The sequence below is a fragment of the Nerophis ophidion genome, linkage group LG22 (genome assembly GCF_033978795.1).
Source record: "Nerophis ophidion isolate RoL-2023_Sa linkage group LG22, RoL_Noph_v1.0, whole genome shotgun sequence".
NCBI classification, from domain to species: domain Eukaryota; kingdom Metazoa; phylum Chordata; class Actinopteri; order Syngnathiformes; family Syngnathidae; genus Nerophis; species Nerophis ophidion.
In genome coordinates, this window is record NC_084632.1 from 18,481,678 (window position 1) to 18,507,780 (window position 26,103).

At 39.4% G+C, this 26,103-nt stretch overlaps 3 protein-coding genes and 1 long non-coding RNA gene across 10 annotated transcripts in view; 2 read left to right on the forward strand and 2 right to left on the reverse strand.

The window, feature by feature from the left end:
* The window catches only part of il12rb1 (interleukin 12 receptor subunit beta 1), a 37,647-nt gene extending 37,593 nt beyond the window's left edge, over window positions 1–54 (forward strand). For all 4 annotated transcript variants that reach the window (XM_061883389.1, XM_061883391.1, XM_061883390.1 and 1 more), the window contains exon 15: window positions 1–54. This exon is cut by the window's left edge and continues 400 nt beyond it. The gene's annotated coding sequence lies outside the window, so the exon portion shown is untranslated.
* Window positions 1–5,939, reverse strand: part of LOC133540624 (uncharacterized) — a 45,378-nt gene extending 39,439 nt beyond the window's left edge. Inside the window, exons 1-2 of one of the 3 annotated variants that reach the window (XR_009803685.1) lie at window positions 5,058–5,570; window positions 1,374–1,463 (exon numbers count right to left, since the gene is read on the reverse strand). This is a non-coding gene — a long non-coding RNA (uncharacterized LOC133540624). Of the gene's footprint in view, window positions 1–1,373; window positions 1,464–5,057; window positions 5,571–5,794 lie in introns of those variants that run through there. The other 2 variants (XR_009803686.1, XR_009803687.1) reach the window with 2 other exon arrangements.
* Window positions 5,940–5,987: 48 nt separating this feature from the next.
* Window positions 5,988–23,859, forward strand: ddx49 (DEAD (Asp-Glu-Ala-Asp) box polypeptide 49). Its single transcript, XM_061883395.1, has 13 exons — window positions 5,988–6,260; window positions 9,556–9,679; window positions 13,217–13,302; window positions 13,370–13,491; window positions 16,314–16,501; window positions 16,564–16,704; window positions 21,035–21,110; window positions 21,222–21,298; window positions 21,375–21,472; window positions 22,228–22,302; window positions 22,425–22,513; window positions 22,617–22,688; window positions 23,604–23,859. The coding sequence occupies exons 1-13, from the start codon at window positions 6,146–6,148 to the stop codon at window positions 23,763–23,765; spliced, it is 1,425 nt and encodes a 474-aa protein (XP_061739379.1). The 5' UTR covers window positions 5,988–6,145; the 3' UTR covers window positions 23,766–23,859.
* LOC133540620 (regulator of nonsense transcripts 1) overlaps window positions 23,771–26,103 on the reverse strand; it is a 29,167-nt gene continuing 26,834 nt past the window's right edge. For both annotated transcript variants that reach the window (XM_061883388.1, XM_061883387.1), the window contains exon 24: window positions 23,771–26,021. The gene's annotated coding sequence lies outside the window, so the exon portion shown is untranslated. The remainder of the gene's footprint in view (window positions 26,022–26,103) is intronic.

Sequence of the window (26,103 nt, forward strand, 5' to 3'; positions counted from 1 at the left end):
TGTTAGATGTAAATATAAACGGAATACAGTGATTTGCAAATCATTTTCAACCCATATTCAGTTGAATATGCTACAAAGACAACATATTTGATGTTAAAACTGCTAAAAAAAAATTGGGGGGCAAATAATCATTAACTTTAGAATTTGATGCCAGCAACACGTGACAAAGAAGTGGGGAAAGGTGGCAATAAATACTGATAAAGTTGAGGAATGCTCATTCAACACCTATTTGGAACATCCCACAGGTGTGCAGGCTAATTGGGAACAGGTGGGTGCCATGGTTGGGTATAAAAGCAGCTTCCGTAAAATGCTAAGTAATTCACAAACAAGGATGGGGCGAGGGTCACCAATTTGTAAGTGTGGTGTGTGTCTTGGTAAAAACGTGTTTTTACCAAGACACAAACCACACCCCTTCTGCTGAGTGTGAGCATGGTCCTAGTGCCCGTGCTTACTAATCTCCCGTCCAAAGGCAAAACCCAGTAACTCAATTTTGTTCGAAACTGAGCTGATAATAATTTTGGAGTTCCTAGGTGATATGCTTTACATTAGTGCATGCGATGTTGTAATTTGTTCCGTAAGTCAGCTGTTGCGCGCATGGCAGGACCTAGCAACTACCACATAACCGCGTAGATACAACAGAAAAACCTAGTATCTCAAAGGACCAATCGGAGCTTCTTTGTCAGTCGCCTTATTGTCTTTAATTTGACATTTGCACGAATGGGGGCCGACGGTCAACCTGATTATGTGATATTATGGCACAAGGGGATATTTGGAAGATTGGCCCAGGACGTTGCAAGCACCTTCATTAAATGTATTGTTCTTGATTCTTCCCCTTGCATACACTTTTGGGCAATTAAATAAAAACTGAACGCTGTACACGGCTCTTGCCCAATGTGCAAACGCAGAATGGGGCCCACCCGAGATTGTGATAAAATATCTGGAGAAAGGGCACACGTTCATGAGAGCAGATTCAATCCATGGCTCAATCGGCAAGAAAATGAAAGCTCAAGAAAACATCTATACGTTTGATGACTTTGTGGATCTTTGTAAGACAGCATCAAGATAGATTGGTTTTCCTTTGTTTTCTCAAAATCAGCTAGAAGTGAGTTACTAGGTTTTGCCTTTAGACGGTAGTAATGAACGTAAACACAACTTTTAAGGCAGGGGTGCCCACACTTTTTCAGCAGACGAGCTACTTTTCAATTGACCAAATCGAGGGGATCCACCTCATTCATATATATCATTTGTATTTATTATTTATGAAAGAGACGTTTTTGTTGACAAGTTAAATGTGTTTAATGATTATACAAGCACGTGTAACACAAAGAGATGTCTTTCTTTCATGAAGACAAGAATATAAGTTGGTGTATTACCTGATTTTGATGACTTGCATTGATTGGAATCAGACAGTGGTGATGATAACGCCCACATTTTCGAATGGAGTAGAAAAAAAGTCCTCCTTTCTGTACAACACATGAAAGTAGTTGGTTTTTGGCATCTTATTTATCCAGCTTCCATACACTTTACAAGAAAAACATTGGCGGCAAATTCCGTTGCTTGCTTGATTTACATCTGGCCGATTGTATTGTACCATATGTCCCGGCAAGAAATCTGCGTTCAAAGGACTCCGGCTTATTAGTGATTCCCAAAGCCCCAAAAAAGTCTGCGGGTTATAGAGCTTTTTCATTTCGGGCTCCAGTACTCTGGAATGCCCTCCCGGTAACAGTTCGAGATGCCACCTCAGTAGAAGCATTTAAGTCTAACCTTAAAACTCATTTGTATACTCTAGCCTTTAAATAGACTCCCTTTTTAGACCAGTTGATCTGCCGTTTCTTTTCTTTTTCTCCTATGTCCCACTCTCCCTTGTGGAGGGGGTCCGGTCCGATCCGGTGGCCATGTACTGCTTGCCTGTGTATCGGCTGGGGACATCTCTGCGCTGCTGATCCGCCTCCGCTTGGGATGGTTTCCTGCTGGCTCCGCTGTGAACGGGACTCTCGCTGCTGTGTTGGATCCGCTTTGGACTAGACTCTCGCGACTGTGTTGGATCCATTATGGATTGAACTTTCACAGTATCATGTTAGACCCGCTCGACATCCATTGCTTTCCTCCTCTCCAAGGTTCTCATAGTCATCATTGTCACCGACGTCCCACTGGGTCATTATTGTCACCGATGTCCCACTGGGTGTGAGTTTTCCTTGCCCTTATGTGGGCCTACCGAGGATGTCGTAGTGGTTTGTGCAGCCCTTTGAGACACTAGTGATTTAGGGCTATATAAGTAAACATTGATTGATTGATACATTTGTTGTAAGCACAATACCAATGGCGCGCAATTTAATTTAATGTCAAATCAAATGTTTATTGGATTCATCACTATACAGTGTACATCCACGACAGAACTACGGACTAAACTACTACCACAACTTGGTTTACTATTTATAAAATATAATAATGTAAGGTTACCTTGAACTTGAAATAGGCCACCCGGCCTGAATCCACACTTGGCAGTAATTTAGTCAGTAGTTTAGTCGTGGATGTACACTGTATAGTGATGAATCCAATAAACATTTGATTTGATTTGATTTGACATTAAATTTGCAAAATGCGGTTGCGCATTTTGCAAATTGCGCGCCAGTGGTATTGTGCTTACAACACATTCACGGCACCCGAGGGTCTTGTGAGATGACGCTGGCTGCTGCGAGATCGATATTATGAAAAACTGACCGAGAGGAAGGCGAGAAACACTTTTTATTTCAACAGAGGGCACCATACCTGCCGTCAAAAGCCTAAAGACCGGCTGCACATTTCCTATTTTCACAATAAAAGCCCTGCTTCATGCTGCCTGCGCAACAAAATAAAGGGTCTCGCTTGCAGAGCGATCGCTTGTGCACGCCAGCTTTCCGAGACACTTTATTTTGTCGCGCAGGCAGCATGAAGCAGGGCTTTTATTGTGAAGATAGGAAATGTGCATTCGGTCTTTAGGCTTTTGACGGCAGGTATGGCGCAAGAGTCTGTTGAAATAAAAAGTGTTTCTCGCCTTCCTCTCGGTCATTTTTTCTTAATGATCTCGCAGCAGCCAGCGTCATCTCACAAGACCCTCGGGTGCCGTGAATGTCAATCGAGTGACGTATTGGTGAAGATCGATGATCGCTAATTTTTAGGTTTATTTTTTTAAAAGCCTGGCTGGCGATCGACTGACACACAACCCGCGGTCGACCGGTAGCTCGCGATCGACGTATTGGGCACCCCTGCATTTAGGTCTTTATCGCAGACTGTCAACATGAGAGACCTTAAAGCAGGGGTCACCATTCTTTTTGAAACCAAGAGCTACTTCTTGGGTACTGATTAATGCGAAGGGCAACCAGTTTGATACACACTTAAATAAATTGCCAGAAATAGCCAATTTGCCCAATTTACCTTTTTTATATATATATATATGTAATGTATATATATATATATACATATATATATATGTAATGTATATATATATATAATGTATATATATATATATATATATATATAAATAAAGGTATTTCTGTCTGTCAATCCGTCGTAAATTTTCTTTCCTTTTACAGAAGGTTTTTTGTAGAGAATAAATGATGAAAAAAAAACACTTTATTGAACGGTTTAAAAGAGATGAAAACAGGAAAAAAGGAAAATTAAATTTTGAAACATAGTTTATCTTCAATTTCAACTCTTTAAAATTCCAAATTCAAGAGAAAAACTAGCTAATTCGAATCTTTTTGAAAAAATCAAAAAAATTATTTAAGGAATATCATTAGTAATGTTTCCTGACTATAATTAATTTTAGAATTTTGATGACATGTTTTAAATAGGTTAAAATCCAATCTACATTTTGTTAGAATATATAACAAATTGGACCAAACTATATTTCTAACAAAGACAAATCATTATTTCTTATGGATTTTCCAGAACAAAAATTTTAAAAGAAATTCTAAATACTTTGAAATAAGGTTTATATTTGATTCTAAAGATTTTCTGGATTTGCCAGAATAATTGTTTTGAATTTTAATCATAAGTTTGAAGAAATATTTCACAAATATTCTTCGTCGAAAATGAACAATTAAATTAAAATGTATTTATTATTCTTTACAATAAAAAACAATTGTTTTTAAAGTTGAACATTGACTTAAATTGTCAGGAAAGAAGAAGAAGGAATTTAAAAGGTAAAAAGGTACATGTGTTTAAAAATCCTAAAATCATTTTTAAGGTTGTATTTTTTTCTCTAAAATTGTCTTTCTAAAAGTTATAAGAAGCAAAGTAAAAAAAAATTAATGAATTTATATAAACAAGTGAAGACCAAGTCTTTAAAATATTGTCTTGGATTTTCAAATTCTATTTGAGTTTTGTCTCTCAGAATTAAAAATGTCGAGCAAAGCGAGACCAGCTTACTAGTAAATAAATACAATTTTAAAAATAGAGGCAGCTCACTGGTAAGTGCTGCTATTTGAGCTATTTTTAGAACAGGCCAGTGGGCAACTCATCTGGTCCTTACGGGCTACCTGGTGCCCGCGGGCACCGTGTTGGCGACCCCTGCTGTAAGGTTTTTATTGCAGACTGCCAACATGAAAGGGCTTAAAGGCCTACTGAAATGAGATTTTCTTATATAAACGGGGATACCAGGTCCATTCTATGTGTCATACTTGATCATTTCGCGATATTGCCATATTTTTGCTGAAAGGATTTAGTAGAGAACATCCACGATAAAGTTCGCAACTTTCGGTGCTAAGAGAAAAGCCCTGCCTCCACCGGAAGTCGCAGACGATGACGTCACATGTTTGATGTCTCCTCACATATTCACATTGTTTTTAATGGGAGCCTCCAACAGCCTCCGAGAAAACGTCGATTTCCCCATTAATTTGAGCGAGGATGAAAGATTTGTGTTTGAGGATATTGATAGCGACGGACTAGAAAAAAAAAAAAAAACGCGATTGCATTGGGATGGATTGCAATGTTTTCAGACACATTTACTAGGATAATTCTGGGAAATCTCTTATCTTTCTATTGTGTTGCTAGTGTTTTAGTGAGTTAAATAGTACCTGATAGTCGGAAGGGTGTCTCCACGGGAGGCTTGACGTGCAGTGTCTCAGGGGAGTCGACGGCAGCTATGGACGGCACAAGCTCAGCTTTTCTCCGGTAAGAACTGACTTTTTAACCACAATTTTCTCACTGAAACCTGCTGGTTGAAATGTGGTCGGGATCCATGTTCTCTTGACCGCGCTCTGATCCATAGTAAAGTTTCACCTCCAGGAATTTTAAACAAGGAATCACTGTGTGTTTGTGTGGCTAAAGGCTAAAGCTTCCCAACTCCATCTTTCTACTGTGACTTCTCCAATATTAATTGAACAAATTGCAAAAGATTCAGCAACACAGATGTCCAAAAAACTGTATAATTATGCTGTTAAAGGAGACTACATATAGCTGTGTGTGCGCAGCACTCATACTTCCTAAAACGCGTGACGTCTTGCGTACACGTCATCATTAAACGACGTTTCGAAGACGAAACTCCCGGGAAATTTAAAGTTGTAATTTAGTAAACTAAAATAGCCATATTGGCATGTGTTGCAATGTTAATATTTCATCATTGATATATAAACTATCAGACTGCGTGGTGGGTAGTAGTGGGTTTCACTAGGCCTTTAACGAAACAACGTTGCGTTTCTTGCATTTGCCACAATCTATTAATATACTTCTCCCCCCACCTCATCCCCAATCTCCCGAATTCGGAGGTCTCAAGGTTGGCAAGTATGCCAACACCGTGATACCATGTACTTACCACGAATTGATTAACGTGGACCCCGACTTAAACAAGCTCAAAAACGTATTCGGGTGTTACCATTTAGTGGTCATTTGTACGGAATATGTACTGTACTGTGCAATCTACTAATAAAAGTTTCATCACAATCAATACCCACGTTTGGCCACTTGAGGAAACCAAGAGTTCTCTCCACATCCGGTGTGGCATTAAGTAACGTAGAAGAAGAATGTCGTCCATATTAGTACGTCAGAAAAACACATGAGGGTCTCTTCAAGATCACAAACTACAATTCGCGCCGTCTGTGTTTTATTTCTTCATTTCTGCACCTTTCGACCTATTTAATCATATTGGGAAACATACAGAGCAAAGATGAGTGACTTTTCGTCGCTCGGACTGTCCGACTGGCTTATTAAACAGTGCAAACAGTTGGGAATAAACAAAGCCACTCCTGTCCAGGAAAACTGCATGCCAGCCATTCTACAAGGTAAGATACACTCAATACTAAATCAAAACTTAGATATAGTAATCCTCTTAAGGCCCAAGCTGTTTGTTTACATGCTTTTTTTATTTATCTTTGCTATTTGGGCGTACTGGACCCTAATTAGAATAAGAACTAAGAATCATATTTTCATATGATGTACTTAGTCCATAAGTAACAAATGTGTACTTCATGTTTATTGACATGCTGATTCCTATTGTTACAAATTTCCCCCAAATTCAGTTATATGTTATACTCTGCTGGCACCACCAGATGGCAGTATAAGTGTCCACATAAGCACGTAAGACCCCAATTCAGTAGTGTACACCAGTGGTTCTCAACCTTTTTTCAGTGAATTATTATTATTTTTTGTATTCAAGTACCCCCTAATCACAGCAAAGCGTTTTTAGTTGAAAAAAAGAGATAAAGAAGTAAAATACAGCACTGTGTCATCAGTTTGTGATTTATTAAATGGTATAACAGTGCAAAATATTGCTCATTTGTAGTGGTCTTTCTTGAACTATTTGAAAAAAAAAGATATAAAAACAACTAAAAACTTGTTGAAAAAATAAACAAGTGATTCAATTATAAACACAGACGTAATCATCAACTTAAAGTGCCCTCTCCGGGGATTGTACAGTTGTGATCAAAAGTATTCAACCCCCACACAATTTTGGTGTTTTAGCAAGTTGGACATTTATTCCGTATTTTGTTTATAGTCATATCAAATAAATATGCATTAAATAGACGAATGCAACTTGAATTACAACATTACATTTTGTAACATACCAAACAGTGTCATCTCTCTTAATGTCTCATTGACAAAATTATTTAACCCCTTGAAGATCATAAATCTTAAGAACAGAATTTGAATAAGGTATTTTCAATCAGGTGTTGAAAACACCTGTAGATGTGATTATAACCATGACGAGAAACAATGAAACTAATTGAAAAAGATTGTGACGCTCAGCTTCTTGTAGATGGTCAATGGTGTATTTGCAACATGGTGAAGTCCAGGGAGTGGTCAAAGAAGTCAAGAGAGGAGGTAATTTATCTTCATAAGAAAGGATATGGATACAAGAAAATAGCAAAGACATTACACATTCCAAGAGACACCGTTGGGAGCATAATTCGCAAGTTTAAAGCTAAAGGCACAGTGGAAACACTACCTGGGCGTGGTAGAAAGAGGATGTTGTGTGCAACTAATGTCCGGTATTTGAAGCGTACAGTGGTGAAAAACCCCCGGGTAACAGCTGAGGAATTACAACAGGACATTGCAGAGGGGGGAACGCAGGTTTCGTCCCAGACAATAAGGCGCGCACTACGAGATGAAGGCCTCCATGCCAGAACTCCCAGGCGCACCCCACTTCTGACTACCAGGCACAAGAAAATAGACTCCAGTATGCCAAAAATCATCTGGACAATCCCCAAAGGTTTTGGGAAACTGTTCTATGGAGTGATGAGACAAAACTGGAACTCTTTGGGCCTATGAATCAAGGTTATGTCTGGAGGAGAAAAAATGAAGCTTACAAAGAGAAGAACACCTTGCCTACTGTTAAGCATGGTGGGGGGTCAATCATGCTCTGGGGCTGTTTCTCTGCCTCAAGTACCGGGAATCTCCAGCGTGTTCAAGGCATTATGAATTCTATTTCCTACCAGGATATATTAGCTGCAAATGTCATGAAATCAGTGACGAAGCTGAGGCTTGGGAGACGTTGGACCTTCCAACAGGACAACAATCCCAAGCATACCTCCAAATCAACATCAGAGTGGTTGCAGAAGAAGGGCCGGAAGACTCTGGAGTGGCCTTCACAGTCGCCAGAACTAAATCCTATAGAAAACCTGTGGTGGGACTTGAAGAAGGCAGTTGCAGCACGCAAGCCCAAGAATATGAATGAACTGGAGGCCTTTGCCCAAGAGGAATGGGCTAAAATACCTGTAGATCGTTGCAAGAAGCTTGTGTCCGGTTATCTATCACATTTGAAGGATGTCATTACTGCCAAAGGGTGTTCTACTAAGTACTAAAGATGCATGTAACTAGGGGGTTGAATAATTTTGTCAATGAGATATTAAGAAAAATGTCCTTTTTTGGTATTTTGTAAAATACAGTGTTACAATTTAAGTTGAATTTGTCTATTTGACACATCTTTATTTGATATGGCTATAAACAAAATACAGAATAAATGTCCAACTTGCTAAACACCAAAATTGTGTGGGGGTTAAATAATAATTTTGATCACAACTTTAATAGATCCATCTGGATTCATGAAGTTAATTCTAAACATTTTTCCACAAAAAAGAAATCTTTAACATCAATATGGAACATGTCCACAAAAAAATCTAGCTGTCAACACTGAATATTGCATTGTTGTATTTTTTTTTCACAGTTTATGAAGTTATATTCATATTTTGTTGAAGTATTATTTAATAAATAAGTGGCGACTTGTCCAGGGTGTACCCTGCCTTCCGCCCGATTGTAGCTGAGATAGGCGCCAGCGCCCCCCGCGACCCCGAATGGGAATAAGCGGTAGAAAATGGATGGATATATTATAAAGGATTTTTGAATTGTTGCTATTTTTACAATATTTAAAAAAAAAATCTCACGTACTCCTTGGCATACCTTCAAGTACCCCCAGGGGTACGCGTACCCCCATTTGAGAACCACTGGTGTACAGAATTTTGGAAATAAGAGCTAAAAGGTGTTGTCCACACATGTGGCCAACTAAGCCTTTTGAGGTTAAATAGTGTCCAACATTCTCAAAAGCAATGCATTCAGAAAAATGTGTAACATTGTGTATGTCTGGCTATCTTTCTCAAGGTACATGACCATAACGTTTAAAACATAAACCACTGTAATTACCGGACTACAATACTTTTCATTCAATGATTGTAAATAATGTAAAAACAAGAGTATAAAGAAGTCATACTGTTCCATTACCTTTGTTCAGACTACTGTCACTACTCAACTGCCAAAGAACTGTAGACACCTTCATATTTGTTCCTTCCTATACTGTATATACTGTTACACTATTTGATATTGCACTGGTACTGTATTTTACTACTGTACTTCTACTTGTACTGATACTTCTACCATAACTTCTGTGACTTATTGTGCAACTTAATTGTCTTGTAATTAATGTACATCAAAGCTATTAATTTTTTTGTATTTAGTGTATTAGATTCTGCAACTAGTGTTTGGATCCCACTATACTCAATATCTGAAGAGCATGGAAAAATGCATTTCACTGTGGTGTAGTCTGCATGTGACAAATAAACATGAACCTTGAACCTTATAACCCAGGTCGTGATTGTTTGGGCTGTGCCAAAACCGGAAGCGGGAAGACAGCAGCTTTTGTGCTTCCGGTGTTGCAGAAACTATCAGAGGACCCTTATGGCATCTTTTGTCTGGTGCTCACACCCACCAGGTCAGTGCCACTTTGCTTTCATTTATTTCCTTTTTAAAAACTAGATTGCTTTTAGAGATGACGTCTTCTGGTCATTGTGTGTACATTTCCATGTTAAAAACAGTACTTGTCATCGCATTCATTTTAACTTAGGTTTAACTTTTGCTGTTTTACATAAAGTAATGCAAACACCAAATAACCCATAAATTATGTATGGCAACTGAATAGATAAATAAAACAAACAATCCACAAATACCGACAGAAAATATAAGACAATAAGTGAAAGTACCAATGATTGTCACACACACTAGGTGTGATGAAATTTGTCCTCTGCATTTGACCCATCCCCTTGTTCAAAACAGTAATTGTCATTGCATTCATTTCAACTTGGGTTTAACTTTTGCTGTTTTACATAAAGTAATGCAAAAACCAAATAACCCATAAATTATGTATGGCAACTAAAAAAATAAATACAACTAAAACAATCCACAAATACCGACAGAAAATATAAGACAATAAGTGAAAGTACCAATGATTGTCACACACACACTAAGTGTGATGAAATTTGTCCTCTGCATTTGACCCATCCCCTTGTTCACCCCCTGCGAGGTGAGGGGAGCAGTGGGCAGCAGCGGTGCCGCGCCCGGGAATCATTTTTGGTGATTTAAACCCCAATTCAAACAGTTTATGCTGAGTGACAAGCAAGGAGGTAATGGGTGCCAATTTTATAGTCTTTGGTATGACTTGGCTGGGGTTTGAACTCACAACCTACCAATTTTAGGGCGGACACTCTAACCACTAGGCCACTGAGTAGGCCAATAACTATACTTTAAGACAAAAATAGTTTAAAATATTAGTAAAATGTATATTTATTTTTAAAATGTACAAATTAGATTAAAATAAATTGTGACAGTAATATTATTGATTTTTTTATTGTTTGTTTTTGATGGTTCATTGAAAACTACTGAAAATTTATGAAATAGAGCTACTTTTGAGTAACCTGACTCTCGCCAGAACCTTGTAGTTCGCTGAACTCCACACATGGATCCGGGACTTCTTAATAGGAGATTTATTTCAGAAAGCGGGGCCTTGTAAAAAACTCATTGTATGTGATTGGATAAACCACTTGTCCGTTATCTTGAATGAAGTGCCACTTCAACCACTCACATCGAAATCAACCCGTGACGCTGACGAGAGCAACGCTGGGAAATCCAAAACAGAACAGCCGACATATTGGATAACGACAGAGCGAAAAGTTACAGAACTTTTACTTAAACAACGCAGCAATGTCAGTAGACAATCGATGTCGCAAAACAGTTGCAATAGCAGAATCAATGTCAGTTCACGACTCCTCGCTGCGTGCCGTTATTGTTGTTTGAATCAAAGAGTCACTTCGGCGCTACGTGAAGTGAAGTGAAGTATATTTATATAGCGCTTTTTCTCTAGTGACTCAAAGCGCTTTTACATAGTGAAACCCAATATCTATTTTTTACATTTAAACCAGTGTGGGTGGCACTGGGAGCAGGTGGGTAAAGTGTCTTGCCCAAGAACACAACGGCAGTGACTAGGATGGCGGAAACGGGGATCGAACCTGCAACCCTCAAGTGGCTGGCACGGCCGCTCTACCAACCGAGCTATACCACATCCATGAAATCCTGCCCGGCGATCCTGATTGGTTCATTATTTTTTGCCATCTTGCAGGAGTTTGCATTGCCGTCGAGCCCAGATCCTTGTGTGGAGCTCAGCGGACTACAATGATCTGGCGAGAGTCAGGTTAACTTTTGAGTGGCATCAGCTTGAAATTGACCTCCTTGCGCCTCCCCTGCCAATTTATTTCCTCGTGTCGCTATTGCATCACATCACGTCAATGGTGTGTGCGTGTGTGAGTGACAGGAAGAAAAGCTCAAAGTACCTAAGGGAGGAGGTAGGGATGGGCTATTTATCAATATACTCGATATATCGCGGCTTTGTCTCTGTGCGATATAAAAAATGACTAGATTGTGATATTTGAGTATACGTTCTCACGCAGTTGCTTTTAGCTGTGGGCATAACACTACAGGCTTTTCTTCACTCTTTTTGGTCTCTCCTTCTCACAGAAACTTAAACAAGCGCACCTTCTTTCATAAGTATACGCCCTCATGGAGCAGAGAGGTAGCAGCATGGGTAACATTAGCTGTGGTGCGAGTGGTAATACTAGAGAAAGAAGGTGCGCATCTGGTAACAAATAAAAGAATAAATAATTCCCCAGAAAAACAGCAGGGGGTCCATCGTCTGGCGGTGGTTTGGCTTCAAGCCGGAGTATGTCGAACAGACAAGCGTAATTTGTCAAGTGTGGGGCAAAAGCGTTGCTACAAAAAGTAGCATTACTGCTAATATGAGCATCATTTGAAAGGTCACCTGCTAGAGAATGAAGAGTGCTTAATCCGCATGTAAACATCTCCGTTCCGTGCTATGCCAGCAAAATGCTGTGGCAACCATTTCCACATCAACACCGTATGAAAAAATTAGTCCACAACATAAGGAGATAACGTCCGCAGGAACCTACCACATAACGAAGGACGTACACTATTTGATTTCCTATTAAGTAGCTCATTTCTATCCGACAGTTATTTAAATATCTTGTGTGACATCATGCACAGAAGTGCACTTTATTTGTTTTAAACTATTGTAGTGGCGTTCTGTACAAAAAGTGCATTTTAATTTAGTGTGGTTTTGATACACCATCTTAGTGACATCATGCACAAAAGTGTACTCATAGCTTGTTTTAAAATGTCTGTGACAATCTTGCACTTTCTGTTTCGAAATGACATGAATGTTTGTGCCACTGCTTAATAACTGTTTAATAAATACAGTTTTGGTCAATTGACTGAGTTGTGATTTCCCTCTCTGCATGAAAGTTTAAAATTAGCATATATAAATTCAATACGAACAAGACGGCGTGGCGCAGTGGTAGAGTGGCCGTGCGCAACCCGAGGGTCCCTGGTTCAATCCCCACCTAGTACCAACCACGTCACGTCCATTGTGTCCTGAGCAAGACACTTCACCCTTGCTTCTGATTGGTGCTGTTTAGCGCCTTGCATGGCAGCTCCCTCCATCAGTGTGTGAATGTGTGTGTGAATGGGTAAATGTGGAAGTAGTGTCAAAGCGCTTTGAGTACCTTGAAGGTAGAAAAGTGCTATACAAGTACAACCCATTTATCATTTATTTATTTAAGAATGTTTTAATGTAGACACATAGAATCCTGCTGTGATTATATGCATCAAGTGTTCATACAAGGCTAAGGCAAAATATTGAGATATGTATCGTGTATCGTGACATGGCCTAAAAATATCGAGATATTAAATAAAGGTCATATCGCCCAGCCCTAGGAGATGTTTGGTGCTGCATGTGGTTTGCATTTATGAATTTGAAGAACTCAAATATTTGTCAGACACCTTATATCGGAGTCAATACCACATATTTAGTTACTGCGGGCTAGCACATGCTTTTTTTTTTTAGCTAAACAAAAGCAACTTTAAAATTAAAAGATCTGATTGGTGTCACTGTGATATCATGCAGGGAGTTGGCCTACCAGATTGCGGAGCAGTTTCGAGTCCTGGGAAAGCCTCTGGGTTTGCGAGACTGCATCATTGTTGGCGGAATGGGTAAGCACATCAATCCGAGCTACAGACATGGAAGAAGTGTGCGCTGACGCCTTGTGTTCACCTACAGATATGGTAAGTCAGGCCCTGGCGCTTTCCAACCAGCCTCACGTAGTCGTGGCGACGCCGGGCCGACTCGCTGATCACATCCGGAGCTCCAACACCTTCAGCTTGAAGAAGATCCAGTTCTTGGTAAGTCAGTTACTCCACATAAATTGTCATAGTGCATCCATGTTGTATAAAAATGCATTTTTATTTAATACTATTTTACTAGGCTGTCTTTATGGGCAAGATAATTAAAGGCCTACTGAAATGAGATTTTCTTATTCAAACAGGGATAGCAGGTCCATTCTATGTGTCATACTTGATCATTTCGCGGTATTGCCATATTTTTGCTGAAAGGATTTAGTAGAGAGCATCCACGATAAAGTTGCAACTTTCGGTGTTAAGAGAAATGCCCTGCCTCTACCGGAAGTCGCAGACGATGACGTCACACGTGTGGGGGCTCCTCACATATTCACATTGTTTTTAATGGGAACCTCCAACAAAAAGTGCTATTCGGACCGAGAAAACGACAATTTCCCCATTAATTTGAGCGAGGATGAAAGATTCGCGTTTGAGGATATTGATAGCGACGGACTAGAAAAAAAAAAAAGATTAAAAAAAATATGTTAAAAAAAAAAACAACGCGATTGCATTGGAACGGATTCATATGTTTTTAGAGACATTTACTAGGATAATTCTGGGAAATCCCTTATCTTTCTATTGTGTTGCTAGTGTTTTAGTGAGTTAAATAGTACCTGATAGTCGGAGGTGTACGTCCACGGCTGTCTTGACACCAATGTCTCAGGGTAGTCGACGGCAGCTTTATGGACGGCACAAGCTCAGCTTTTCTCCGGTAAGAAGCAACTTTTTACCACCATTTTCTCACCGAAAACTGCTGGTTGAAATTCTGTCGTGATTCATGTTTGCTTGACCGCGCTCTGATCCATAGTATAGTTTCACCACCAGGAATTTTAAACAAGGAATCACCGGGTGTTTGTGTGGCCAAAGGCTAAAGCTTCCCAACTCCATCTTTCTACTGTGACTTCTCCAATATTAATTGAACAAATTGCAAATGATTCAGCAACACAGATTACACAAAATACGGCATAATTACACAAAATACTGTGTAATTATGCCGTTAAAGCAGACGACTTTTAGCTGTGTGTGTGTGTAGCGCTCATATTTCCTTAAAACCCTTGACGTCTTGCGTACACGACGTTTTCAAGACGAAACCCTCTGGAAATTTAAAATTGTAATTTAGTAAACTACAAAGGCCGTAATGGCATGTGTTGCATTGTTAATATTTCATCATTGATATATAAACTATCAGACTGCGTGGTGGGTAGTAGTGGGTTTCAGTAGGCCTTTAAGGCCACACAGAAAAAATACACAGAAATTACCAGAATAAAATATATTTTTAGTTATAAAAAAATCACTTTTTAATGCCTATGTTAAATATGAGCAGACATTTGCAATGGTTATCCGAGAAGTATGGATGTAACGATTAATGCTATAAATGATAAACGGTGATACTGCTCATTTCCTAGAGGAGCAGCTCGTGCGCTGATCGCTGGTGTTTTTAAATGCTAAAATTAAATTCATTTAGGCACTCAAATAACATCAAAATGGCTCTTCAGAAGTCAGAAGAATATTTTGTTTCTTGTGCCAAGGAAAGTATATTGTGTGCATGTTTTTTAATTTTATTTAACAATATAATGTGGTTAAAATATTTAACTTTGTGTGTGTAAGTACTTTTAGTATGATAACCGTGATAGTTTCTGTCACAGCAATCGTGATGTGAAATGTTCATATCTTACATTGCTACAGCGAAGCCGTTTCTGGCCTGCGTCAAGTAGAGAAATTGTCCAAATCAGTATTTTTTTAAATGGTGGCGGGAAGGGCTTGATGAGATATTATTATTTAGTGTGTACACTTTGTAGTTGTAGCATTAAATACAATTCTAGACAGCACAGATTATATTGCTAGCAGAATATAAAAGGTGACCCCAATGTAATTGACTTTAGTATTAATAATACTATGTTTATGTGTATTCCATCCATCCATCCATCCATCCATCATCTTCCGCTTATCCGAGGTCGGGTCGCGGGGGCAGCAGCCTAAGCAGGGAAGCCCAGACTTCCCTATCTCCAGCCACTTCGTCTAGCTCTTCCCGGGGGATCCCGAGGCGTTCCCAGGCCAGCCGGGAGACATAGTCTTCCCAACGTGTCCTGGGTCTTCCCCGTGGCCTCCTACCAGCTGGACGTGCCCTAAACACCTCCCTAGGGAGGCGTTCGGGTGGCATCCTGACCAGATGCCCGAACCACCTCATCTGGCTCCTCTCGATGTGGAGGGGCAGCGGCTTTACGTTGAGCTCCTCCCGGATGGCAGAGCTTCTCACCCTATCTCTAAGGGAGAGCCCCGCCACCCGGCGGAGGAAACTCATTTCGGCCGCTTGTACCCGTGATCTTATCCTTTCGGTCATGACCCAAAGCTCATGACCATAGGTGAGGATGGGAACGTAGATCGACCGGTAAATTGAGAGCTTTGCCTTCCGGCTCAGCTCCTTCTTCACCACAACGGATCGATACAACGTCCGCATTACTGAAGACGCCGCACCGATCCGCCTGTCGATCTCACGATCCACTCTTCCCCCACTCGTGAACAAGACTCCTAGGTACTTGAACTCCTCCACTTGGGGCAGGGTCTCCTCCCCAACCCGGAGATGGCACTCCACCCTTTTCCGGGCGAGAACCATGGACTCGGACTTGGAGGTGCTGATTCTCATTCCGGTCGCTTCACACTCGGCTGCGAACCGATCCAGTGAGAGCTGAAGATCCCGGCCAGATGAAGCCATCAGGACTATATTCTTGTATTTAATTGATTCAATTGAATGGCATCAGTGTTGACTGTAAAACTATTTAAATTTGGCTTGGCCTGCTCTGTACATTATGATATTATATTGTGTGCAGATCTTGGATGAGGCGGACAGACTGTTGGAACAGGGCTGCACTGACTTCACTAAAGACCTGGAAGTCATCCTGGGGGTGATACCAGCCAAAAGACAGACTCTGCTGTTCAGCGCTACGCTCACAGACACGCTGCAGGAGCTGAAAAACATCGCCATGAACAGACCCTTCTTCTGGGAGAGTACATCCGAGTGAGTGCCCCGCTGAATACATGGCCGGTGTAAGTTTTGCTACTATGTCACTGTGTTATCAGAACTCGGACGGTGGAAGAGTTGGACCAGAGGTACATTCTGACTCCAGAGAAGGTTAAAGATGCTTACCTGGTCCACCTGATCCAGACCTTCACAGACACACACGATGACTGGTCCATCATCATCTTCACCAACACATGCAAGTGAGCCCAGCTGAACACTTTGTTCTACAGCAGCATAGAACAAGACAAAATTACCGTAAATGCTCTAATTAACACTTCTATTCAATTATTTCAGTCACTTATAGTTGCCTGGTTGTTCAAAAAGGCTATACGACTTGGAAACCAAATCGACATTTGAGGTCTTAATTAGTGCGATTAATAACCGCAACAGGCTGAGTTTTTTTCTTTTTTCCTCTGCCGTTGACCGGCATTTGAAATAATAATAATAATGAATTACATTTGTAACACACTTTACATTTGTTAAAATCTCAAAGTGCTACAAAGTATAAAAATAAAAAGTTAGAATATATTAAAAAAAAAATTAAATAGAAATGAAATCATGATAAACACTAGATAAAACAGAAACATAGATAAAAATAGAAATAAAAGCATGAAAGCACTGGATAAAACAGATAAGCAAGCAGTGTATTTAAAAACAAGAAGGCATAGAAATTAGATAAAAGCTGTACTAAAAAGGTGGGTTTTTAGTCCCTTCGTAAAACGGTCGACTGACTGTGGTGCTCTAAGATGGTCGGGGAAAGCGTTCCAGAGTTCGGGAGCGGTCGAGCAGAAAGCCTGGCGGCCCATAGATTGTAACTTTGTCCTGATGGGTTTGAGGAGGTTAGTGTTTGAGGAGCAGAGGTTGGGGGGAAATTAGGTCCTTGAGGTAGGAGGGGGACAGACATGTTGGCCAATCAGAATGAGGAGAAAAAAGATTACAATGCCAAATGTCCTGTGGTGGGAATAGTTCAAATTGGATGGGTGATATGAGCCCTTCTAGGCTGACGAATGAGAGAAAATGTAGTCGCGATCACGTGATAGCAATAAACAAAAAGACAACGTCCAATCTCATTTTTTCCTATAGGAAAAAATACACTTTAAGATGTTCAATATGTAATTACCGTATTTCCTTGAATTGCCGCAGGGCATATAGTTAGCGCCCGCCTTGAATTACTGCCGGGTCAAACTCGCTTCCCAAAATAATTAGCGCATGCTTAGTATTACCGCCTGGTCAAACTTGTGACGTCACGAGTGACACTTCACTTCCCCTGTTATGATTTTCAAAATGGAGGAGGCTGATTTCAATACGGGTAATTTGAAATCGCATAAAGGGAAGAAGATTAAGAGCTGTTCAGTAGAATTTAAGGTCCAAGCTTACATCACACTCAATTTTTTACTGCATACCTATGGTAAGTGCCGGAGTGAGAAGAGGTTTTAAAATAATTAGCGCATGCTTACTTTTACCGCATGCCTTTGGTAAGCACAGGAGTGAGAAGAGTTTTTAAATTAATTAGAGCTATTCAATAGGATTTAAGGTCCAAGCTTACATCACACTCAAATTTTTACTGCATACCTTTGGTAAGTGCCGGAGTGAGAAGAGGTTTTAAAATAATTAGCGCATGGTTACTTTTACCTCATGCCTTTGGTAAGCGCAGGAGTGAGAAGAGGTTTTAAATTAATTAGAGCTATTCAATAGGATTTAAGGTCCAAGCTTACATCACACTCAAATTTTTACTGCATACCTTTGGTAAGTGCCGGAGTGAGAAGAGGTTTTAAAATAATTAGCGCATGGTTACTTTTACCGCATGCCTTTGGTAAGCGCAGGAGTGAGAAGAGGTTTTAAATTAATTAGAGCTATTCAATAGGATTTAAGGTCCAAGCGTACATCACACTCAAATTTTTACTGCATACCTTTGGTAAGTGCCGGAGTGAGAAGAGGTTTTAAAATAATTAGCACATGCTTACTTTTACCGCATGCCTTTGGTAAGCGCAGGAGTGAGAAGAGGTTTTAAATTAGAGCTATTCAATAGGATTTAAGGTCCAAGCTTACATTACACTCAAATTTTTACTGCATACCTTTGGTAAGTGCCGGAGTGAGAAGAGGTTTTAAAATAATTAGCGCATGCTTACTTTTACCGCATGCCTTTGGTAAGCGCAGGAGGGAGAGGAGGTTTTAAATTAATTAGCAATCGGCGGCAATTCAAAGAAATACGGTAGGTTAAATTTTTGCTTACAGAAATGAGTGAATTTTTTTTTTTGTTCGTTTAGGATAAAGTTATTTACCTTCCAATGACAGTACAATGGTGAACAATTCTACAGTAATGAGAAATAAAAGTGTATATCCTTTTAAATGGTTACTTGCATTAATATATATTATGATTACATTATATCATAATCAGTGTATCGGTTTAACAGAATATTTTTTTAAGTTAAAGAACATGATGTTGACAAAAGCTCTGTCTGCATAAAGCCAAATATTTTTGGAAGTAAATTATTGCATATTGTTCTATTGTGTGGCACCTTGAGACAAGAATATGTTGATTGACAGTCTAAAAAGAATATGTAGTCCATCAGTCATTGTTTGCAGTTTTATGCAATTTAATGTACAAAAAAATATAAAATCGAATCGCAATCTTTGAGAGAAAAAATCGCAAGTACGTAGATTTTTTCTCTAACTCCTGCAGCCCTATTTTTCAATGTAAGAAATGCAATAGTTAATAAGTGCCAACCACCTGATGTAATTTTTCTTCCCTCCACAAGATGACAGTAGTTGCATATGACGTATCATGAGTGTTTAGCATAGTGCTTTAAATGTTAGTGTGAAACTCATTCAAGTTAGACTTATATTTACTATTCATTCATCAGCACTATGGATGCTGACCAAATAGTTTGTTCATAATAAAATGTCTAACAACATTGTTTCTGGTTCTGTTGTGTTAAACTTGTTAAGGGTCATGCACTCTAAATTATTATTACATCCTTCCTCCATTTTGCGGGTTAGGTAAACACACACAACTGGCAATGACATTTATGAGAGGGGTGTTAACCTTGTTTTCATTGAGGGTAACATCGCAGATATGGCTGCCATAAGAGGGCTGCTTATAACAGTGAGTTATATATGAATATAAATGTATAAGGATTCGCTTCATGAAATTGTGACACCGTTGCCTTTGCAATTGGTTATTATACAGTTCTTCGTGTACACCATAAAAAGTAAAAACTTATATTTTTGCGAAAAAATAGTCCGATATTTTACCGTAAAATTTACAGTGGTTTTCCCGGCTTATTACTGTTAATGGAAATGGTATTAAAACAAAAATTCTAACAATTTAAATTTGCACGACTGCAGTGCCGTGTTTTTACCGTAAAACATTGTCATTTTCACAGTGTAATTTATAATGGATAGCTTTTTTTGAAATTGTAGATATTTAAGTTAAAAAAATTTTAATGTTATGGTTTAAAACATATTTACAAATATATTTTTCATTGTAAAATATTTAACAGGTGTGAATCTTTGAGCACCTAACGATTCGATGCGATTAAGAAACGATTCTCGATTTAACGAGATACCCGATTAAAACAGATGTTTGAATGTTTATAATGACATTTTTTCAAAACAAGTTACAGGTTAGAAAAGCCCCTTAACAAAAACATGTTTTAAAAAAATCAATCAAAAAAAAAAAATATTCAATTGATTTTTTTTTAATTCTGAATTGCTTTAGAATTGCAATTCAGATGTGAATTGATTTATTTTGTGCACGCATAATTTTGAAGTTAAAAAGATATTCAACTGCATGCTGTACATGTATTGGAGATAAATAAAAATATAATGTATGTTGACGCATATTGTTTCCAGGCTTTTGCGGGCCACGTAAAATGATCTGGCACCTGGGCTTTGAGTTTGACACCTGTGATAAATTATATTACAATTTTTCTTTTTTACTTTGTTGTGCTTTAGAGTAATAGAATTTATAGACTAAAGGTTTTCAGACGTCCTACAGTGTGGGTCCCCTCAGGTAATATTAACTGCTTTGGGCCTCCCCTACAACCTGAAAAATTGATTCTGGAGCACATTTTGTGGTGTTCTGCAGACCCCAGACTGTTAATTCGTGGACTGTCGGGAATAAAAAAGAACTGTTGTAAAACATTTTAGGTTTAAAAGATGTTCTTCTCAAGCTTCTAAGCGCGTCTCAGTTGATTAAGCTTTGCTCCTTATGTATTATTTGTTTTTGTTAAAGTTATATCTGTGGTTAACTTAACACCTTCATATTTCAGGATGGTTTTACGTATAAATATTAACTTCAAAAAACATTGCTAGTCAATTGTTTGAATGTTGCCTAAGACACATTTGCCTCGCCAAGTTTTTTTTTGTATGTATGCGATGAGGTGGCGACTTGTCCAGGGTGTACTCCGCCTTCTGCCCAATTGTAGCTGGGATAGGCGCCAGCGCCCCCAGTGACCCCAAAAGGGAATAAGCGGAAGAAATGGATGGATGGATGGTTTTGACAAATTGTTTTCCTTTCTCCCCCAGGAGCTGTCAAATCCTCACCATGATGCTTCGGCGATTTAACTTTCCCACCATCTCCCTCCACTCCATGATGAAACAGGTGAGATGTGAAGTGGTTGGAGAAGATGACTATAAAAAAAGAAAATCAACAGTTAGGAGGCAAATAAATGGACCTTCACAATAAAAGACTGACCTCGCTTTGGTTTTCCAGAAACAACGATTTGCAAACCTCTCCAAATTTAAGGCCAGCGTCTATAAGATCCTGATCGCGACAGATGTAGCTGCCAGGTAAGCGGCTCTCTTCTTCTTCATCAATCATCTGAAATACGTGATCATTCATACCTGCCATTGGCTTCCCAACAAGGGGCTTGGATATTCCTACTGTTCAAGTCGTCATCAATCACAACACCCCCGGCCTGCCTAAAATCTACATCCACAGAGTGGGACGAACGGCGAGAGCAGGTACTATCAATGACATGCCTGTGAGAAGATTTGCACTTAAAAAAAAAAAAAGTTTGCCTATAATTCACGATCATCAATACTTATATATTTTTTATGCATTATAATTTGTAAAGTACTGAAAGTGCAAGGTGCCGTACAATGCAGGTAATGAGTACTTTTATTGCGCCCAAAAAGCACTCTATAAACATCCAAAAGCCGCCAACTTTACTCAATATACATCTCGTCATGTGCATATTTACCAAGTATTAGCAACATTGTTGTTATGATACGCTGAGTAACTACTTTTAGAGGTGCCATGATCACATAAGTATAACTTGAGCAGCAATTAACAAGCTGAGCCGTTGAGCCGCTGCATTGCGTCTCAGTTGGTGAAAGTTAATTCTAGATCATAAATCATGCCTCTCACTAAACCGAGAAGTTGATCAAGTTTGACATGGAGATGGCGAGCGACAGAAAAACGCTCGTTTGCAGCCACCTTTTTTTCTACTTTTTTTTTTTTAACTTGCATGTGGACTGACAAAATTTTTCATCGAAACAGGATGAAAAAAAATGAGTTTGGAAAATTGGCCACAAGAGGCTGTGGTAATTCACTAAATACTGGTATAATGTGTATATAATGTAACTGCTCATGTAGTTATGTTGTTGTGGTTTAAAAAAAAGAGGCCGAGACAGATACATGTCGATAATCGGCCGATAACTACAACCGGATGTTAAATATAACAAGAGTCTGATCATGAGGTCTTTTTCCTGTGAAGGCAGGAATGGGGTGTCCATCACACTGGTGACACAGTACGACATCCACCTGGTCCAAGCCATCGAAGAGCAAATTCGTAAGCATGAGCTCTTAAAAAAAAAAAAAATCTTCAGACGATTTAGATACACAGCATCCTTAAAGATTAAACTCAAATGGCGGCTATTCTAAAATTCTTTCATTCTTCAAATGTCTCCCCAGAAACCAAGTTGAGTGAGTTCCCTGTGGAGGAGAAAGAAGTCCTGAAAATCCTCACGCAGGTCAACTTGACCAAACGGGAGTGTGAAATTGTAAGATGTCTTTTCATTGAGCTTTGCTGATGTTCAAAGCAAAATGTACTTCACTTTACAGCGGATCCACATGTTTCATTGACATTAGACATTTGCATTGTAGAGACTGGAGTCTAGTGATTTTGATGAGAAAAAGGAGATCAATAAGAGGAAAGAGCTGATCTTGGAAGGAAAGGTAAGAGCGGTTTGTTTGGGAGCCATTTTTAATGCACATGTGTCGGAAATTGCGTATCGACTACAAAATTGAGTCAGTAAAGGAAATTTAGTAGCATATGAATTGACTTATTTTTATATAAATAATTTACTTTTTAAAATTTTGATTCACTTTTCTAGTTTAATGCTATGTAAAGTGGTATAATTTTGTATTACATTTTAATTATGTACTTGTTTATATATACATAAATGCTATCCTTGTGTAGTTTTTAGTATTGTGAATGTTCTTGTGCTAGAATTTTTTTTTTTTGGTGAGCCAACATTTAAAATAGTGACTTCATTCTCAAAACATGTAGATGTGGCACTACCTTATCAATTGTTTACAGTCCAAACACAAATAAAATCATAGAATATTTCTGAATAATTCTCACTAACCGAGTAATATTTTCTGTTAATTAAAATTGGTCTGCACTACACCTTATTTTATAACTGCTACCAGTGATTTTTTTCCTTCATTTAAAATATGTTTAAAAAAGAACTATAACAAGCGAGTGTTAACTCACCCTTCAAGAGCTGTCTATTTAATCTAGGTGAGAGACAAACGTTTTGCCCTTTTCCTTCTTAAATCGCCCACGCAAAAAAAAATTAGAAGATTTTTAATTTACCACAAATTCGCTCCGAGTGAGACCTACTAAAATTACGGGCATGTTTACTTCTGTATTGACTGATCACACGGCTTAATATAGGAACCCATTATGTTCACATTAAAAATATTTTTACGACTGCATATAGACATCATACTCTGCCTTGTAGGACTGTCGCTCTTCTCATCACAAAAACATCAACGCATGACTGCCTGAAGCCTGTGATTTGATAGCCATTTCTGCTCAACAAGCTACTAAAACAATTTTCGTTCTTGGTCAACATCCCGTTCCAGGATCCAGACATGGAGGCAAAAAGGAAAGCGGAACTGGAGAAGATCAAGACTCAGAAGAAGAAGTTCAAAGAGCAGATACAGGAGAACATTGACAGGCAGAAAAAAGGACAGCTCAAAAGGAAAATGAAGAATAAACACACAAAGAAGAAGGCAACAGTGTGACGCTGTTTGGTTTGATGTTTTATTACTGTGCAATATCCTTTTGTGACCATCAACATATTGATTTTACCATAATAAATGAAATATTCAGTTGGCAGCATTTGACTCCAGTCACTTCATACGAAATATTAATTCATTGTTTTACTCCATATTTACATCCCACTGGGATTTTAAGTGCTGTCTTTCAGATGTCTGCAACTCAAAAGTTATCACTGCACGGAAGGCAAAAATGTTGGGGCTGATGAGTGCGGGGAGAAAAACTCCACAGCAGGTTTTTATTTTTTAAAGATAGTACATGTTAGGAGCATATTAAAACTGTCAAACGTGATTTGTGAAAGCATGTCATGTGTGAAAGCAACTCTACTCGATTACAAAACTAGAATCACAAGAAGTGTGAGAAAGATGGAGCAATCTAATAATAAAAAAGAGCATTCCCACTGCCAATACGTTGCTAGAAACACAAGAAAACAGCACATCATGTGACAGAAGCCAACTGAAGTCAAGGGTTACCTGCTCTGATTTACCACCCATATAAGCTCAGAGAGGGCGTCAACAAGAAATACGCAACAAAGTTTGCACAGAAGGAAAAAGTCCATTCATTTCACTCCACAGAGAAGGAAGGTGGCTTCCGACCCAGCATCTCAACTCATTTGGCCTCGTTTTGTAGATATAAAAATAAAAGTTGAGCCCTCTTTTGTGTAAAAGGGGCGTAAATGCTGGTTGTTTTGGGAGAACTACATTCATGCTTGTGCTGCAGCCACTTTTTCTTAACGTATAGGCACTGATTTAGGCTCCTTTGTCACCTTTCAGGGGAACAACTGCCCGTCGTTCATGTCCACCTGACGTATTTAAATGCACTCAAAAATGTCTCTATGGATTAGGATTCACTTGCAAATCATGAATTCATTATTTCTTAACCCCTGAAAATGTTGCCATTTTGGGGGATTTGGTTTCTTAAATGATGGGTGACAACCATCAACTTTTGATCTAAAAGCTTCAAACTGACACAATCCAGTAACTCATGTCCAATTCCTCCTGAGCCACCTTCCTTGTCTCCCCCTCGTGTGTGTGTGTGTGTGTGTGTGTGTGTGTGTGTGTGTGTGTGTGTGTGTGTGTGTGTGTGTGTGTGTGTGTGTGTGTGCTTGATTACCACCAGCTCCATGATGGACGTGGCTTCCTTCACCAAAGCAGGGGTTTTGCCTCGACTCCTCAAAGGAACCACCAAACAAGGTATTTTCCTACATCAGCTCAGACAAAGAGTAAACGGGCGGTCTCAAATCGCTACTCTATCAGAAAATCTGATATACAAAGCTGGTCATGTACGAGTCATCAATCATTTGTTTTGTGGTTTGTTGTTGTTATCCCAATGTTGTGCTCCATGATTAAAAAGCTACTTCAGAAAAGAAGGGAAAAAAGGTCTCATATCACGAGTGTGGGATTTGTATGTCATGCCTTGAAAAAGAAGTCTTGAAATCCCCTCGCCACTCTGATGGTTCAAAACCACTCCTTTAGAAGACTCGGTTAAAAGAGCCAGGAGGTCCCCAAGGCAAATGGAAGGTCTTCCAATTTCAAGGAACTCAGACTCAAGCACAGAAAGTGTTTGCTTTCCTCTCTTAGGAGAGAGTGTGTGTGTCGACTGCCACTTCCTTCAGAGGCTGTGAAGGATTGTGTACGCGCCTTCCTCCTACTCCTCCCACGATCCATCAAATTTAGATCAGTCCAGGACATCACATGATGGAAAACCTGCTGACATATAGGATGAGGATTTTTGTATCGCCTGTTGGATCACTTTCTAAGATCTTGCCTCCTGCAAGTCCGGAGAACCAACTCTTCAAAATCCAGCCAGGAAACTTGTATTGTTATCCGACGGAGTTCCCGGAGGCTGCAAGGTGAAGAGTGTATGTTGGGCTTTTGGGTTTGGGACGTGAGCCTCATTTGCATTCCCTCCCCATCTGGTTTCCTCCTCGGCAGCTTGACGACACGTCGCCATCTTCTCGACTTCCCTCCTCGCACCGGCACTGGCCCCTGCCTCTCGCTTGTCCACCGGCCTCTCGCCTTCTCTGCGCCTGTCTGTTCGTGCTCTTCTACCCTCTTCTTTCTCTCGCTGGTCATTGGTTTGCTATTCCGTCGCTTTCACTCGGTGGTGCTTCGGTTGTAGCAGAGGAAAACAGGTATCCTTTTTATGATTTTATTATTTCCCAGATTAAAAAGCTAGTGAACTAAAGCTCAGCTCAAGCCTAGCTCACTTCTTCCAGTTACCTGGAAAAGACACAAGATAGTCTTAGCCAATGGACACAAACTGACGTGCGTAATCATCAGCCCTAATGGAGTGGAGCGCCAC

Excerpts from the sequence above, each read along its gene's own strand:
- ddx49 (XM_061883395.1), top strand. The coding sequence starts at position 6,146 with ATGAGTGACTTTTCGTCGCTCGGACTGTCCGACTGGCTTATTAAACAG. Across the intron at positions 21,111-21,221 it reads TCCACTCCATGATGAAACAG|AAACAACGATTTGCAAACCT; the intron begins GTGAGATGTGAA and ends TTGGTTTTCCAG. Across the intron at positions 22,303-22,424 it reads AGCCATCGAAGAGCAAATTC|AAACCAAGTTGAGTGAGTTC; the intron begins GTAAGCATGAGC and ends ATGTCTCCCCAG.